The sequence below is a fragment of the Schistocerca nitens genome, chromosome 4, assembly GCF_023898315.1.
Source record: "Schistocerca nitens isolate TAMUIC-IGC-003100 chromosome 4, iqSchNite1.1, whole genome shotgun sequence".
Taxonomy (NCBI): domain Eukaryota; kingdom Metazoa; phylum Arthropoda; class Insecta; order Orthoptera; family Acrididae; genus Schistocerca; species Schistocerca nitens.
This window is the reverse complement of record NC_064617.1, coordinates 943,741,312-943,760,442: the sequence shown is the minus strand read 5'-3', so window position 1 is coordinate 943,760,442 and position 19,131 is coordinate 943,741,312. Positions and strand designations below refer to the sequence as shown.

General features: G+C 44.4%; 1 protein-coding gene across 1 annotated transcript in view; it reads right to left on the bottom strand.

The window, feature by feature from the left end:
• Window positions 1-2,271: 2,271 nt before the first annotated feature.
• Window positions 2,272-19,131, bottom strand: part of LOC126252819 (uncharacterized) — a 29,860-nt gene continuing 13,000 nt past the window's right edge. The window contains exon 3 of the mRNA XM_049953761.1: window positions 2,272-2,641. Coding sequence (XP_049809718.1) covers window positions 2,522-2,641 — 120 coding nt within the window. The 3' untranslated portion in view covers window positions 2,272-2,521. The remainder of the gene's footprint in view (window positions 2,642-19,131) is intronic.

Sequence of the window (19,131 nt, the reverse complement as noted above, 5' to 3'; positions counted from 1 at the left end):
GAAGGAATCCTGAGTTTTGCCACCGTGAAGGCCGAGAAAGTCTTCTCATACTCAACACTGCAGGATAAGCCCACATAATTTGCGTCAGAACACTGGCTATATTTCCATAAACTGACTACAAGTTGGTACTGGACAGACTTTCATCCTAATTGGTTGAAAATTCGTCTGGGCATCTCGTTCCCATGCAACGTACGGCAACATGACGGTGGCTCCTTCTCTGCGTATGCTTCTAGGAAAGGCCAACGACGTTTCTGGCTCCATCCTCTTCCCGCCTCCGCCCCCCCCCCCCCCACCCCATTATCATTCCCTGGGATCACTTGACTTCGCACAGGTCTGAGAAGGCGCCTTACGGTGGCCTGGGAGCACCATTACCTCCAACAGCCTTCTCATGTGGCTGTAGTGTCCTTGCAGGAAATTAGAGAAACCTCACGAAAATTCGCTCCCCGGTGACCAAAAGTCCTCAGCTTGCGTTTGCCCTTTCTCACCACGTACCAGCTTTATAATCGAGACTTCACAAACCGTGTTCCTCCGTCCAGAAATTTTCAGATAATACAACAGCAATTACTATGTATATGGTCACTTAGTGGCATGTGACTAACTAGTTACGTCACAGCTTCCAAGTATGTGTGCCACAAACAAGCCATTAATATTTGCTTTTCCCTGGGCAGCAGGTCAGGTATGAAAGTGTCGATATGTGGAAGCAAAATTGATAGTCTATACCGGCAGTCATAGCCCACATTGCTGTTAGTCACAGAGAAAAAACAACTGACACACTGAATTCGGTACATATTAAAATACCAATGATCACAATACCTATAACCCTCACACCCTGTCTATCTTTTCTCTGCGATTCTACGGAGATCCTCATTTATCAGTCCACTTAATTTTCTGCATTCTTCTATAATAACATATTACAGATTCTTTTCCGCTTTTTGCTGATTTTGAAAACGACAAGTCTATTGACTGTGATAACCAAAACTCTGAAGGAATCGGTTCAGGAAGTCTCGAATTGGACAAAACCAAGCTAACTTCAATTTTGTTACTGCTTTCTTAACCAACTAATGAAGAATTACAATCGCCATGTTGAAAAAGTTTTGATTCAGTCCTTCCAGGTGAATGTGAGGTTGTCAGCGTTTCCGAGGACTGCCTGAGTGACAGTCTAGCAGATGAGATTTCAACTGTTTTAATGGTGGCCATCTTCATGATTATTTATATGCAATGGGTTTTTTTTGTACGCGCCACAATATCGCTCTGTGTTCAAAGTACATTAGTTTAAGTGAACTGCTGCGGCCAATGAAATGTGATAGACGAGGATGCTTTCGGTTGGTTGAAATTCATAGACGTGAAACCTACTCAATTCACTACTGCGTACGACGAATGCAAATAGGTTCTGCCATGGAGAGCACTGCACTCTGAAGGGATTAAAAAAGTCACGAGTCAGATTTAAAAATGAGAGCTGTAGAGTCGCCATTGTAAATTCAAAGTGTGGGAAAATGTCACGTGGACTGGCAGTGGAAACTGTCTATTGATCACGCAGGTGATGGTTTTGATTCATTATACACGCAAAGTGTTCGACTGAAAATTTCTTATCGGACACTGCTGGTCGTTCTCAGTGAAGATATGTCGACAGAAGTACTAGTAGTGTCGCCAACACTGAGTTCAGAACTTTATTTTACCGAGTGTGTAAGGGCTCCGACAGCGTTCGCGAAAGATGAAATTATATGTGCGTATGATGCATCACTATAAAAAAGTTGTACAAATTATCTCGGAACTCGAGGTTGTTTTTTTTTGTGTGTGTGTATGTGTGTGTGTGTGTGTGTAAGTGCACTTGATACTCTCTACTTCAGCTGTCTCACATCCCACAGCGACCTAAAGGTTTTAACCAGCATGGGCTCCACACCTGCAGTCATTATCGAAGTGGCATAAATAGATGCGGGTTTTTCAGTCACCTAGTCTGTACTACTAAACATATCTCCAAAGTCAAGGTGGATACGTTTGGTCATTGGTAGTAGCGTACAGCTGTCTCTTCGTGATATATGATCATGGCTACTCATTTCCTTTCTTTTTACTGCCGAGTTACCACCATCATTAAACTGACAGAGGCTGCTAAATGTTGCGCTTTTTTCTTCTGGTCACTGGTGCTCTCAATGTATTTACACCAGTTTTTGACATTTCTGTCTTCAACAAATAAATGAGTGCCGAAATTGTTGCAGAAAAGCTAGATTTATGGAAGAAACCGTGTGAAGGTCAGGCAACAGAAACTTCTGTGTAGTGGCAGAAGAAATATAATCTGTCACATGTAAATTAGACATTACAGTAAAGGTACAATACATTTTGTTCATCATGACTATAACAGAGATGTTTTCCACGTCGTTCTTTCACGTCTCCATCGTTGTTACTGTAACGGCATCAAGCGCGCGCATCCGTATTCCGCAGAGTGGCTTTGCTCGCTGGTCGCAGGCGAACATTACCGCCTCATTGTTGGCGTCTGCAGAGCTGGGGAGAGCCACAGAAGTGCTTGCTAGTGGGAACGAGAGTTGTCGAGGTTCACTGGCTGTCCAGCGACGAAGATGCTGCTGAAGGTTGGGCCCGCAGCTGCAGTGGCGGCGTTTGCCCCCGGGGCTTTGTGCGCTGCCAGTACCTGCACAGAGAAACAGGGAATCAGTAACGTCACTTGGCACTGCAAGCTGGCTTTAGAGACACTGTTTAGTGATAGCTCGTTCCTGTATACAGCCTTTGGAAAAATGGTTCAAATGGCTCTAAGCACTATGGGACTTAAGATCTGAGGTCATCAGTCCCCTAGATTTAGAACTACTTAAACGTAACTAACCTAAGGACAACACACACATCCATGCCGAGGCAGGATAAGAACCTCCGACCGTAGCAGCAGCGCGGTTCCGGGCTGGAACGCCTAGAACCGCTCGGCCACAGCGGACGGCTCAGCCTTTGGAACAACTGCTGTTGGCGCACTGACTGCCATCAGAGAGTGCATTGTTAACCCCGTCTGTGCCGGCCGAAGTGGCCGCGCGGTTCTGGCACTGCAGTCTGGAACCGCGAGACCGCTAAGGTCGCAGGTTCGAATCCTGCCTCGGGCATGGATGTGTGTGATGTCCTTAGGTTAGTTAGGTTTAACTAGTTCTAAGTTCTAGGGGACTAACGACCTCAGAAGTTGAGTCCCATAGTGCTGAGAGCCATTTGAACCATTTTTGAATCCCGTCTGTATCGAAGTAAGATTGATCAATTACATAAAATAAATTCACAGTTGCAAATACGGACTACCAACATCTGTATAATGGAATGACTACAATCAAAATTTGTGTCAGACTGGGACTCGAACTGAGAGTCCCCACTTTATGATGCAATACTCCAACTGACTTGCATGCATCTGTGCGGGAACATTGCATCGTTTCTTAACAACATAGGCACTTAAACGTCGTGTCAGAGTAAGATTCGCTGTCAGATTATTTGGTATATGGCGCGGATCGGTCATCAACAGCACCCCAGATGTGTTTCGCAGGAATCAAATCAGCGAATTTCTGGCTACTGTGCTCCTGAAAACACTGCCGCACTCATTTGACCTGGTAACACGGACAGCTATCTTTCTGGAGGATACCATTGAGGTCGGAGAAGATATCTTTGCATTCCACACATCATGGTGCCTTCGATCACTGCTATAGTTGTAACTGACACTGTGGTCTAGTCCCAACTTGCGTCCGCTCGTGGTGTGGTGCGTGTTTCGAGCAGCCCTATGCCTGGACGGCGTATCTGGACATGTCCATCGGCCTGGCGTAACAAGAAACGTGATTAACCCGACCAGACCGCACCTTTACCTTGATCTACGGTCCAACCTCGATGATTTAGTGCTCACTACAATCATAACTGAGGACGTAGTTTAGTAAACATATGAACACTTAGCGGTCATCTGCTGTGGATCCCCACGTTCAACAATGACGGCTGAACAGTGTGCTGCCAACTCTTGCACCTGAACCACCATTGTATTCTGTGTTCAGATCTGACAGAGATCGGCGGCAACTACACCACGTTTTCAGAGTGGGAAAGCCACTGAAATCCACGTTCTGTGATGGACCTTGGACCTTTTCGCCTACTCGTGATACCACAACTCTAATACGACTTTCCGTAGAGGCTCACAACAACAGCATTTGATAGCTCGACCGTTTCCGAGATTCTCGCTTTCAGGCGTCCCACCATAAAAATCAGCAATTTTTGAAAGTCGCTTATACCACTGGATTCCCTCATACGCTGCTCGTATCGACAGTAGAATGATTCGTCTCCGCTGACGTTGCAGTCTGAACCAAAACTCCACTGACAAACTTTCAGATGTTGTTCACGGAAAACCTTATTTGGTGTAAGGAATCACCTGTTTGTTAACAAACTACCTTTGTTCATGTGAAAATACGTTCAAAATAGTGAAAAATCCTATAATACACAATCAACGAAACTTGCAACATAAATTTAAAACACAACAAACCTCAGACAGATGTTAATTTGTTCTACCGTTCTGGGAAAAGCTAGCGCAGCGTCCTTCGACAAGTCTTCTGTTGCACTCAATGCACTCTATTATGACGTGCAAATTGACCAATTCTTTATCAGTGAACCAAACCATTCTGTTATGTACCACTGTTAACGAATAGCTAATACAGATGAAAAAGCAAACGGTGTCATAACCGAGCAGAAGTCAATGTAATCTTGATGGAGAAGAATAAAGTGGACATTATTTTTGTGCACAGCTAGTATTGTGAGTGGATGGAACAAGGTTAGTCCCAGAAGTGACACACAGTTCATACAGTCAACATTTGCTGTAGTTGATTATTTGCAGTACAGTGCAGACACAAAGTAATTCAAGCAAAAACACAAACGAAATGCAATCACCTTGTAAACAGTCGCCGGAGATTATGGGTCCATTATATCAAAATACTCAAAAGTTACCCCTGGACATGCACTGAAAGTTAGTCAGTGGAGTGCTGTTTCGCCTTTATACTTTCCTTACTATGTCACATGCCTGCACAGCCACCAGGCAGCATCCAGTCTCGCCATTGGCAGTGATTATAATGTACCGTCTCATTACTGTGTTTCAAGTCTTACTACTAGACCAGCTGTCACTGACGACGGCGTTTTGATATCACTATGATGAGTGATGGTGAGTAAGAAAGCTGGTGTACTTGCAATAACGTCAGCTGCCCTCATGTGTCTGCCTGTACCGGTAAGTATGGCTAGTCATGAACACCACTCATCCCCCTGCTACTCCACTGCCCCAATGCAAGATGCAACTGCATGCACACCATTCCTCTCTTTCTTTTTCTTTAACATTTAACCTTTGCGCTTCCTCATGGTTCAAGCTATCTCTATAGCAAATTTCATAGAAAACGTTACACTGAATGAGTTACTTCCACATTCAATACGAGTAACTTTGGTATGGAAGTGCGGACTAAATATTTTAGGATTGCACACAGTCCAGTAATATTAATCTGACCACCGACTTTGTGTATGTGTGAAATCTTATGGGACTTAACTGTTAAGGTCATCAGTCCCTAAGCTTACATACTACTTAACCTAAATTATCCTAATGGCAAATACATACACCCATGCCCGAGGGAGGACTCGAACCTCCGCCGGGTCCAGCCGCACAGTGTATGACTGCAGCGTCTAAGACCGGTCGGCTAATCCCGCGCGGCACCACGGACTTTCTTGGACGTCAACATGCAATAACCCCTTACAAACGGAAGTGGGCAACACTAACAAGAAGGTTCAATAAAAATAACACCAGTTGCCGTTATATGGGTTTATTTCTAGACATCCAGTTTCGACGCTACACTACGTCATCTTCAGGCCAAAACTGCTCCAAGCCAGTAACCTTCGTGTTACAAATGTAGCAGTGCCTTTAACTGGTCTCGTAATAGCTATTAGGGGCATACGTGCTCGTTGGACAAGAGTCAGCAATTGTCACTCCATACATTCCAAACCTACGAGACCAGTCACTGCTATATTTGTAACACGAAGGTTACTAGATTGCAGCGGTTTTGGCCTGAAGATGACGTAGTGTAGCGTCTAAACTGGCTGCCTAGAAATAAAGCTATATAATGGCAATTGGTATTGTTTTTATTGAACATTGAACAGCCGTAGTCCCAAATTCCACCAGAGGATGGAATTACATTCACTAACAAGAAGAGTATACAAAGGCTGTCGGGGGACTCGGAAAACAGTGCAGTCGTCGTCGTAATGCGGAAACAGAGCGCTTTACCTGAAGTCGAAAAGGACATGATCTTTGGTTTTCGGACAAAAGGTGAAAGCGTTTCCGCAACGGTTAGGTTTGTAAGCCATTCGCGTGCCGCCGTGGTTACAATGTACCGTGCACGGCAAAACTGGGAAATCCAAACATGGCGCCGACGGCGACAGGGGTGAATGACGACGTGTGCAGATGTGTACGTGCGAATAGACGTCCAACTAGTGAGCAACTGACAACCCAGATGGACTAAGAGGTTAGCAACAGTGTCTCCTCAACGACAGTTCGGCGAATGTTGCTGTTTATCGGCCTCCACACTAGGCGCCTCAGTCATGAACACATGCTCACTGCTGTTCGGAGATGAAGGTTGCGATTTGCACGACAATACCTCTATTGAACGTCAGCTGAGTGGCCACAGGCGGCTTTTCCAGATTAATCACTATTTCTGCTCCATCGTACAGAAGGCCGTTGGAGTGTTGGCCTGCAGCAAGCGGCGGTATGGTCCACGTTGGAGGAGGGAGCTTTATGGTCTTGGGAATGTTTTCGTGGTCTCGTCGTTCTGGAAGGTACAATGAATCGATACATGTAAGCGCCGGCCAGAGTGGCCGAGCGGTTCTAGGCGCTACAGTCTGGAACCGCGCGACCGCTACGGTCGCAGGTTCGAATCCTGCCTCGGGCATAGATGTGTGTGATGTCCTTAGGTTAGTTAGGTTTCAGCAGTTCTAAGTTCTAGGGGACTGATGACCTTAGAAGTTAAGTCCCATAGTGCTCAGAGCCATTTGAACCATTTTGATACACGTAAGCATTTACACTTGGGTGCCATGTCCACCTCTACATTCTGATTTTTTTTTTCTCAGTGCGATGGCATCTACGAGCAGGATAACGCAACGTGTCACGCTGCTCGCAGTATACGTGCGTGCTTTGAAGAGCACCACGGTGAGTTTATCGTACTCCCCAGCCTATCAGACTCCCTGGATTTAAACACAATCGTGAATCTGTGGAACCACCTCGATCGGGCTGTTCGTGCCGTGGATCCACAACCGAGAAACATACCACAGCTGGCCAGGGCACCATAATCGGCGTCGCTCCACATCCCTGCCCCAACTTTCCCGAACCTCACTGACTCTCTTCGTGCAGGTCCACACTGAAAACTGTGGTTATTCAGGCTCAGTATCACTGGGCCGTGCATAAACATCGTATTAATTACACAGAATCATATTACCTAGAACATATCAATCAGAAAAAGCATTTTCACAAATGTAATACTGTTCCAACTGTAAGTAGGCTGTTTAGGTTTTTATGTTGGTAATGCCACGTAGTGCTGTGTATGAAAATCACTAACTGCGCTGTGTGCAGTCTGTGGCTGGTTGGACTCGTTGTTGTTGTTGTGGTCTTCAGTCCAAAGACTGGTTTGATGCAGCTCTCCATGCTACACTGTCCTCTGCAAGCTTCTTCATCTCCCAGTACCTACTGGAAGCTACATACTGGATGTAAACAGCGCGTAGCGTCGGGCAGTTGGAGGTGAGCCGCCAGCAGTGGTGGATGTGGGGAGAGAGATGCCAGAGTTTTGAGAGGTTACTATGAGTGGACGATCTGGACGTGTGTCCGCCAGGAAAAGGAAATTTGTATGACTGGATGAAAATATATATGTAATGACTTTTGAACATTGTTTGTTCTCTATCAAAATCTTTCCTGCTAACTATGCCTATGAGTAGTTAGTACCTTCAGTAGTTAGAATCTTTTATTTTTATTTAGCTGCCAGTTTTGGCGCTCGCTGTGTTGCCGTAGTTCGAGTAACGAAGATTTTTGTGAGGTAAGTGATTCATGAAAGGTATAGGTTATTAATCAGGGCCATTCCAGTGTAGGGATTATTGAAAAGTCAGATTGCGTTGCGCTAAAATATTGTGTGTCAGTTAAGTGATGATCAGAATCAGTAAAGAGAAGACTGTCTGAGTACTTGAGTTTTACTCAGCTGTTTCTGTATCAAATAACGTAAGGTTTTTTCCAGCACTGTCGTTCTTTACATACAAAGGGGAAGTTTCACAACGTCAAAGAGCAAACAGCTTTTCCACATAGTAAATGTGTTTCCCTATGTCACTTTAGTCCACAGCTCGTGGTCTTGCAGTAGCGTTCTCGCTTCGCGAGCACGGGGTCCCGGGTTCGATTCCCGGCGGGGTCATGGATTTCCACCTGTCTCGAGAATGACTGGGTGTTGTTGTGTCGTCTTCATCATCATCATTCATCCCCATTACGGTCGGAGGAAGGCAATGGCAAACCACCTCCGCTAGGACCTTGCCTGGTACGGCGGTGCGGGTCTCCCGCATCGTCCCCTACGCTCCTCGGAGTATGGGACCTCATCATCATCACGTCATCTACATCTACATCTACATCTACATCCATACTCCGCAAGCCACCTGACGGTGTGTGGCGGAGGGTACCTTGAGTACCTCTATCGGTTCTCCCTTCTATTCCAGTCTCGTATTGTTCGTGGAAGGAAGGATTGTCGGTATGCCTCTGCGTGGGCTCTAATCTCTCTGATTTTATCATCATGGTCTCTTCGCGAGATATACGTAGGAGGGAGCAATATACTGCTTGACGCCTCGGTGAAAGTATGTCCTCGAAATCTCAACAAAAGCCCGTACCGGGCTACTGATCGTCTCTCCTGCAGAGTCTTCCACTGGAGTTTATCTATCATCTCTGTAACCCTTTCGCGATTACTAAATGATCCTGTAACGAAGCGCGCTGCTCGCCGTTGGATCTTCTCTATCTCTTCTATCAACCATATCTGGTACGGATCCCACACTGTTGAGCAATATTCAAGCAGTGGGCGAACAAGCGTACTGTAACCTACTTCCTTTGTTTTCGGATTGCATTTCCTTAGGATTCTTCCAATGAATCTCAGTCTGGCATCTGCTTTACCGACGATCAACTTTATATGATCATTCCTTTTTAAATCACTCCTAATGCATACTCCCATATAATTTATGGAATTAACTGCTTCCAGTTGCTGACCTGCTATGTTGTAGCTAAGTAATAAGGGATCTTTCTTTCTACGAATTCGCAGCACATTACACTTGTCTACATTGAGATTCAATTGCCATTCCGTGCACCATGCGTCAATTCGCTGCAGATCCTCCCGCATTTCAGTACAATTTTCCGTTGTTACAACCTCTAGATACACCACAGCATATTCCGCAAAAAGCCTCAGTGAACTTCCGATGTCATTATTCATCCGCATTACGGTCGGAGGAAGGCAATGGCAAACTACCACCACTAGGACCTTGCCTAGCACTTTAACAAGATAAAACTTTTAATTTCGATGTTATTTTTTTCCGTGAGTCGAATGAAATAAAGGCAGTATGTTGCCCCACGATACGCTCAAGTTACCTGTGATAACATCATGAAAATTCGTCTAGTAATTTTTGAGATTAATGTGTTCAGACAGACATGACGATTTTGATGACTAAAACGTATAGGATTCCCCAAGTTAAGCTCAAGTAACCTAGGAAAGCCCAACGAAAATTTGTAGGCTATAGTAGTTTTGGAGATGAGCGTGTTCCAACATAGAGACAGACTCAACTCTCTTACAGAGTCCGTTTTATTAACTACAGGTTTGTAAAGATTAGTTTAAAGGCCATCCGTATTCTCTCCTGTCGCCGGCGCAACTGCCCTCCCAGAAGCAGCACTTTATCACGCACGACTAACCGCGTGGGTCTGAAAGCAGAGTGGTTGAAATAATTATTTAATGGTCGACAAGTGTGACAGGAAGAGAGCGGCGCTGCCACCAGCGAACATTATATCAATTGAGCACACGACGGCAACAGCGCACGCACAGCGAGTCCGACAATGAGCTGTGATTGGATAATGGCTACATTATCTTCAGGGCCTTGGAACCAGAAAGGACTGCATAGTGAGCACGAGCCTAACAAATAATTTTCTTTGTGAAAACAGTTGCAAATCATTAATAGTCAACTATCGTGTGCTGAGTAGACACAACACAGAACTTGCTACTTCCGTGGCTGATACTATTACAGATCAGTGCAACTAAAAACGATTCGTAACATCTTACCCAATCGGTTTGGGGTTTTTTGGTAGTGCAGTACACAAAAAAGTGCGTATGTCGTTTTCCGCCGGGAGTCCCTTTTCAGGGACTTCGACCGCCTGGTGCACCCTTTTTTTATTTCACCCCGCTTCGGCAACTTGATGATGAAAACACCACACACGCGCAGTCCCGAGCGGAGAGGATTCCCGGCCCGGCAGGAAATGAGCCAGGGGCCTCGGAATAATCACTAACGCTAATCGCAAGTCCACTAGTCGGTGACTTTAGTACACAAACAACATCTCGATGACAACGCACGGGAAGAGAACAGAGAAAACGCAACATACTGGACAGACAACTATTCATTCCAATAATCTGCAGTGATAGCATCGTATTGTGTCACATATCATACATCGAGCGTGTAAAGTAGACAAAGAAGTGTTATTAGAAGCAGTATGTCCCAATAAGTCGTATTCGAAATTGTTTAAGACAACGGAACGGAAACAGGACTAGGAAATGCCTAATATGTTGTTGCCCCGACGATCTATGAAGTATCTTGGATACTTTAAAACTGTGTGCCAGACCAGTAACTCAACCCGCCTTCCTGTCTTTCGCGAACAATGATCTGGTACAACTTACAGATTTAATCTCCGCTAGGAAGTTCAAGACGGTGCACGTTCCTCTACAGAGTACGGCGTTGGAAAACGCAACACTAGTACTATGCTGTCGTCGTTTGAGAAGGCCATCACTTGAGATTACTGTCAGGTGATCTCGGGTTTCATTGCCTAGGTAACAAGTATTTGTCTTTCTCCGTCTTGCCTGGAACACCTGAGAGTTATATACCAGAAAGAGATTCAGGGTTAGTATTTCCTAGGAAAGGTTCCTGGGGTCGGAGACGAGATTATAAAAGAAATTGCGAATAGGTTCAAATGTCTCCAAGCACTACGGGACTTAACATCTGAGGTCATCAGTCCCTTAGACATAGAACTACTTAAACCTAACTAACCTAAGGACATCACACACACCATGCCCGAGGCAGGATTCGAACCCGCGACTGTAGCAGCAGCGCGGTTCCGGACTGAAGCGCCTAGAACCTCTCGGCCACAGGGGCCGGCTTTGCGTATAGGAAGCCATGAGTGTAGGCTTCTCAATGGTCAGATAGTCCATCACCAGTGTTTGCAAGAATGTGGGTCACTGACTAAACAAGAATTATTTAGGTGGATAGAGATCTCTAATTAAAAGACGGAGATATCAGCTTAGCTGAAATTGGCGTTTTATAACAATGAGGGGTGTTGGCAAGATCGCTTACACAAAAAAATTCCTTTATTTCTGTATGCGTCCTCCCTTTTAACTATAGACTTATTAAACTTTGTTTACCAAAGAGATGCTATAAATCAGTTGTAGACGGTGTAGTGACAGTTTGGAGAGCTCGTTTTGCAATCCAGTCGTCGGATCTGGGTCTTTTGAAAACAGTGCAATTGGTACAGGGCACTGGTTAGTGATATAGAAGAAGCGACTACCTTACCCCTGTCTTTATGGCCAGAATAAGGTTCGCAACCATCACATTGCATGATGCTGCAGCATTCATGGAAACTATCTCGCTCCACCAACACACTTTTTAGAACAAGTCAGCAGAGCAATACCTCATGTGATCTGTGTTGCGCCTACATTTTCATCCACATCTACGTCTACATCTACATGGATATTCTGCAAATCACATTTAAGTGCCTGGCAGAGGGTTCATCGAACCACCTTCACAATTCTCTATTATTCCAATCTCGTATAGCGAGTGGAAAGACCGAACACCTATATCTTTCCGTACGAGCTCTGATTTCCCTTATTTTATCTTTGTGATCGTTCCTCCCTATGTAAGTTGGTGTCAACAAAATATTTTCGCATTCAGAGGGGAAAGTTGGTGACTGGAATTTCCTGAGAAGATTCCGCCGCAACGAAAAACGCCTTTCTTTTAATGATGTTCACCCCAAATCCTGTATCATTTTTAAGACACTCTCTCCCATATTTCGCGATAATACAAAATGTGCAGCCTTTCTTTGAACTTTTTCCATGTACTCCGTCAGTCCTATCTAGTAAGGATCCCACACCGCGCAACAGTATTCTGAAAGAGGACGGACAAGCGTAATGTAGGCAGTCTCCTTAGTAGGTCTGTTACATTTTCTAAGTGTCCTGCCAAGGAAATGCAGTCTTTGGTTAGCCTTCCCTACAACAATTTGTATGTGGTCCTTCCAATTTAGCCGGCCTCGGTAGCCGTGCGGTTCTAGGCGCTCCAGTCCGGAGCCGCGCTGCTGCTACGGTCGCAGGTTCGAATCCTGCCTCGGGCATGGGTCTGTGTGATGTCCTTAGGTTAGTTAGGTTTAAGTAGTTCTAAGTTCTAGGGGACTAATGACCATAGCAGTTGAGTCCCATAGTGCTCAGAGCCATTTGAACCAACCTTCCAATTTAAATTATTCGTCATTGTAATTCCTAGGTATTTAGTTGAATTTGCGACTTTTAGATTAGACTGATTTATCGTGTAACCGAAGTTTAACGCGTTCTTTTTAGAACTCATGTGGATGACCTCACACTTTTCGTCATTTAAGGTCAACTGCCACTTTACGCACCATTTTGATATTTCTTCTAAATCGTTTTCAGTTTGTTTTGATCATCTGATGACTTTATAAGTCGACAAACGAAAGCGTCGTCTGCAAACAACCGAAGACGGCTGCTCAGATTGTCTCCTAAATCGTTTATTTACACAAGGAACAGCAAAGGTCCTATAACACGCCTGAAATGACTTCTGTTTTACTCGGTGACTTTCGGTCAATTACTACGAACTGTAACTTGCCTGAGGAAATTACAGATCCAGTCGCATAACTGAGACGATATTCCATAAGCACGCAATTTCACTACGAGCCGCTTGTGTGGTGCAATGTCAATAGCCTTCCGGATATCCAGAAATACGGAATCGATCTGAAATCCCTTGTCAATAGCACTCAGCACTTCATGTGAATAAAGAGCTAGTTGTGTTTCACGAGAACGATGTTTTCTAAACCCATGTTGACTGTGTGTCTATAGACCGTTTTCTTCGAGGTAATTCATTACGTTCGAACAGAATATATGTTCTAAAATCCTGCTGCATATCGACGTTAACGATATGGTCATGTAATGTAGTGGATTACTCCTACTACCTTTTTTGAATATTGGTGTGACCTGCCCCACTTTCCAGTCTTTGGGAACGGATCTTTCGTCGAGCGATTGGTTGTATATGATAAGTATGGAGCTAATACATCAGCATACTCCGAAAGGAACGTAATTGGTATACAGTCTGGGCCAGAAGACTTGCTTTTATTAAGTGATTTAAGTTGCTTCACTACTCCGAGGATATTTACCTCTACGTTACTCATGTTTCCTGGAAATTGTCTCGCTCCATCAAGAAACTTTTTGGAACAAGTCAGCAGAGCAATACCTCATGTGAACTGTGTTACGCCAACACTTTCCTGGAAATTATCTCGCCCCACCAACAGACTTTCTGGAACAAGTCAGCAGAGCAATACCTCATGTGATCTGTGTTCCGCCATGACTTTCCTGGCCGACCTAACTATTTGTAGGCAGTTGGGCCAGCTTGTTACCAGCATGATACTGATGTAAGGGGCACAAATTGGATGAGCCGCTATGGCAGAAGCCTTCGCACCAGCACTATAGCGACTCTGGTTACCACATGCCTGGCCCTTGCGCTTGCTGCCTTGACTCCTTACGTGAAGATACATGGCATACTTGATAGTTACACTGGAGCGAGCCCGTCTAAACAATGGCCACTTCGCCCATGCAGTACCTGTTATCGACTGCTGCTTACACTGGAACCCCTCCACACCAGCCAGGTATGCTGAACGATAGGAAAATTGCTAAATTACCAATCGAATAATCACCACAGTGATTGGAAAGATTTATTGTAATTCGTTGTTGTACCTTACAATTCAAAAATCCGTTAGAGTAAAGGTCCATCGCTATACAAAGTAGTGCCTGACGCAAAATGCCATTGCATTTTCAGATAATGAAACCTCTGGTGGGAGAAAATAGTGAGCCAGTTTGGAACTTCACAAGGCAGTGCTGCACCTCTGCAGGCGAGGGTGTGAACATCTTGCAGAAACGACTTACGAAGGGAGAGGTGCTTTTATCCAGGCAGGAGGACATTGTTTTGACCAGTCACCAGTGGCTATTGGGATTAACGTATAATGCTTGGGAAGTAAGAAATGATGTGCGAAACCTGGATGAAGGTTTCCTCGGAATTATACTTGACATCCGGGAAGAATGGAATGTCAAGGGAGGTACACAATTAGTACCTGGTGCAGCGCCTCTCTTGTGAATGCCTCCAGGACCAATTACAGCAAGCTGAGGTAGATAGTTGCTGGAGGTAGATTGTTGAAGCTGTTATTCAGCACATTAGATGCTGATGACATGTATGGGACTCAACGACACGTTAATACAGATGCAGATAGAGGCGGAGGGTACCAGAACCCTTACGTAATAGCACACGACTCAGCTAGACAACCTGGAACAGGGAATATTGAATAATACCATAATGCTGCGGGGGTTAACAGTAGAGCAGGCAAATTATGTAACAACGACCTCCAGTTCTGTGAACCAAAATTTTAGTTCAATACAGGGCTTGTTCGAGATACTGGATATGCGGTTGGTCTACCGATGATCTGCAACGCAGCCACTAAGTACAAGTCACTATATGCCCGTCCCCGGCGATCCACACAGCCATAGCGACGTGTGAAATGAAAGTATTTTTAGATGGAACAAAAGCAGAAGGATGGGCATGGAACATACTTACGAGCAGGGACCACCTAAGGGAGCAGAATGGTTAAAGCTAGGAAGCAGCGGTATATGAATGGTACGTGTGACATTTCGGGGTCAAATTTCAGGTGCCAGCAACCGTATCAAGACTAAAATTCTGAACCTGGCGTATTAGCTAGTGCAGTTGCCAGACAGACGCTTGGAGTTACTTCCTGCTAAAAACCTGAGCTTTCTGAATATCATGCATCCCGACTTATACAGTCCTCTGGACAAGTCCGTAGCAGAGTTGGAGGGGCATGTAAGTGCGCAGGAAATCCTGCTACACATACACCACACTAGTGTCACAGCAGCTACAAGCATAAAATCACAGTAACAAACACATCCACTTCAAGTATCATCTTGGTTCTGATTCTGATTTGTGCGGCTTATACCTGTCTATCACACAAAACCTCCCACCCTTTTAGGCTACCTGACCACCGAATATTGAAAGAGTGGGTCACCCTAGAAAGCAACTACTCATTGAGGAAACTAGCCATCAGACATGGGAAACTGGACTGGATTAGTGTAAGATCCACTGGGACGAAAAGAGTACATAAACGTAAAAATATAAAATTCAATGTTTAAGTAATTAACAGAGTTAATAGCAGTCTGCAATACAATGGACTGGATCTACTGAAAGGAGGAGGACTGTTGTCTAGTGGACTTCACAATCCGTGTGCAGATGGGCCAGTGTCCTGTCTGTCTAATTCTGATGCTTGGGACAGAGAAGAGCTGAGCCAGCGTAGCAAAAGCCTCTGGACTGGAACTACAGCGAGCGTGGTTACCTCATGCCAGAAGTCGATCCTTAACGCCTAGAATCCATTCCTGTAAAGGGTGTCTTTGGTGTGCAGCCTGCACTGGTGTTCCCCTTGCATCTATCCCACTGTCAGTTGCTGGATGGCCGCTACACTTACGCCTAACAGCGTAGCCGGTCTACCTGCTTGACTTTTGGAACTGCGCTCCTGTTTTCTGCAGGCGGCCAACGAGATATATGGGAAATGTGGCTTGTGTCACAGTACGTGACACTACAGGTCTTATGAGTGCAAGTGGCCCTCTGTGGCTGGGAGAGTTACTATTTCAGATGAATTTAATAATTTTTAATTGTGCATTACATGCAAGCATTAGATGACACAATACAAAGGTAAGAAATTTAGTGGGTTATGCGTGGAGCTGAGCGATCGCGATATATGGCGGGCCAGGCGACTAGTGTGACGTCACAAGTTCGTTTCGGGCCCTGTATTTATTGTTGCTTCTTTTTCTGTGGCTCCAGTTGTGCTGACACCACACCACTCCAGTCTGGCGTCCTTGCAGTGGTGGCTGTCACCCAGTGTCACATGCTGAGCTGGCCAAGCACCGCCATTCAGGGTGAGCACTTCAGGGGCACTGCCTGCTTCGACTGTATGTATTCTGCTGACTGAATACGTTGCAGTTACCACTGAGTTTATGAATCCACAACAGCCAAGGAACTGTTTCTATGTACCTGCTGCCCAGTCAGCCATTTTGCCTACTGATATTTCTCTCACACCCTACAAGATGCTAAGACTGAATGGGATTTGGCCATAGCCAAGTACAGGAGGTGACACAAGAGAAGGAACATTTCAAGATGACAGTAACACAATACCTTACGATGAAGAAAGAACTGCCATTACAATGTCGTGTTACTAGGCTATAAATTAATAATTTTTACAAGAGAACCCTATGAAATCTTCTCTTCTCATCTTAGTTGTGGACAAAACCGACAAAGAATGGGAAAAACCATTTCTTGAACTAGTTTTTAAAACACGAAACTGAAGTAATCTACTATAAAGAGAACATTACTCTCATGTGTTAAGCTCTCTGTGATTATCTGATATCACGCAACGACAGTGAATCGGCAATCGCACAAACCGACATGCTGGATGATTTAGAGTTCGGTCTGTAAGTACCGTTTGGTCAACAAAGTACATCAACGGAATTGCGTGAAAATCCGATATCAATTCTGAGAAAAAATGACAGCAAAGACATGTATGATCAGTTGAAGAACCTCGTCATCATCATCATCATGAACTAAAGGCTATGCCTTGTCGATTTAGTCAATTCCCTCTCTCCATTTTCATCCTCTTCAATTCTTCACACCATTTTACATCCCCACATTTTCTTTGATGTTATTAAAATACGTTGCTCTTGGCCTGCCTCTTGGTTTTCTCCCTAAAACTTTTCCTTCAAATACATTCTTTAGGAACTGGTTGTGTCTCATTATGCGCTCTATCATTTTTGATTTTCTTCTTCCTATATAACTTAGCGGTATTCTGTTCTCATTCACTTCTCTTAAGACCTGTTCATTACTTTTTCTATCTACCCAGCGGCCGGTCGGAGTGGCCGTGCGGTTAAAGGCGCTACAGTCTGGAACCGAGCGACCGCTACGGTCGCAGGTTCGAATACTGCCTCGGGCATGGATGTGTGTGATGTCCTTAAGTTAGTTAGGTTTAATTAGTTCTACGTTCTAGGCGACTGATGACCTAAGCAGTTGAGTCGCATAGTGCTCAGAGCCTATCTACCCAGCTTGTTTTCGTCATTCTTCTCCATATCCACATTTCCATTGCTTCCAGTCTCTTTTTCTCTGCCTTTCGTAGAGGCCATGCTTCACATCCGTATTTTAAGACACTCCAGACAAAAGTTTTGGCAAACTTTTTCCAACTTTCTAGGCCTATATGTTTGTCTCTTAGTCAGTTCCTTTTATTTTGAAAAGCTTGCTTTGCCAAGGCTGTTCTCTTTATATCTATGATACATTTATTGTCGTTAGTGACTGTGTTCCCCATATAACAGAAGTTCTTAACCTGCTCTAGAACATCAGCTTCTGGTTTAATATTAACTGTACCATTTTCTTCTGTCTTCCCTACTACCATAGTTTTTATTTTCTTCTTATTCATTGCCGGCTGGATTGGCCGAGCGGTTCTAGGCGCTTCAGTCCGGAACCGCGCGACCGCTACGGTCGCAGGTTCGAATCCTGCCACGGGCATGGATGTGTGTGATATCCTTAGGTTAGGTAGGTGTAAGTAGTTCTACGTTCTAGGAGACTGATGACCTCAGATGGTAAGTCCCATAGTGCTCAGAGGCATTTGAACTATTTTTTTCATATTTATTTTATTTTATTTATTTATTTAGACCATCAACATCTTCATAAACCAAACTAAACAGAAGAGAGTACTCTAGGAGAGTAAGGAAAATGGGGCTTAAATTCGACCTAATGAGGAACACTTTATTGCAAAAACAATTCGCATTAAGAACAATCGAAGATGCCACCTGTCAATGACCCTGTCTGAAAGTCTGTATACTTGAACCTCCGACATTACTACAAAAAAGGATACTGCAGAGACAGATAAGAACAATCATAAGTTTCTTAAAAATTTCAGCGCCTGCGAAGGAAGTACCCTTTGTCATAGCCAATCATACCTGTGGTTTTCCACTTCACTTCTCGCTGATCCTCAGAAACGCTTTGTCTGTCCCACTGTCCGTTACTTACTTTATGTACGAAGCCACTGCCCTCTACGTTACTTGTATGTGTTCATTTGCATCGGTAGTCTCCAATTAAGATAATATCTTGAAAGACCGTGTCTGCAAATCCCTGACCGCTGTAAACACAACTGAGAGCTGGTCCACAATAACCAATTCAGAAATATGAAAGCAATCAAGTTTAGCGAAGTCTGTAACTTGAATAATTTGCTTGAAAGACGATATTTCGGTTTACCATGGTCTATGTGTAATTAAAATTTTGGCAGTCTTCAATACTTAAGCAGATAGGAATGTACAAATGTATACGGAATTCATGAGAAAGCAAATGACGAAACAACAGCAGCTCAGAAACTAAAACTGCGTTTAATCGTTTCCCATCATTGCACTTTATAAATCAATTTGTTATTGATAGGAACGAAGGTACGGGGTGATTCAGAAAGAAAGAACAGATTTCAGTTGTTTATTACAGGTAGACAATTAAAGATAGAAACACGCTGCGCATGTCACTGCACAAACACTACAC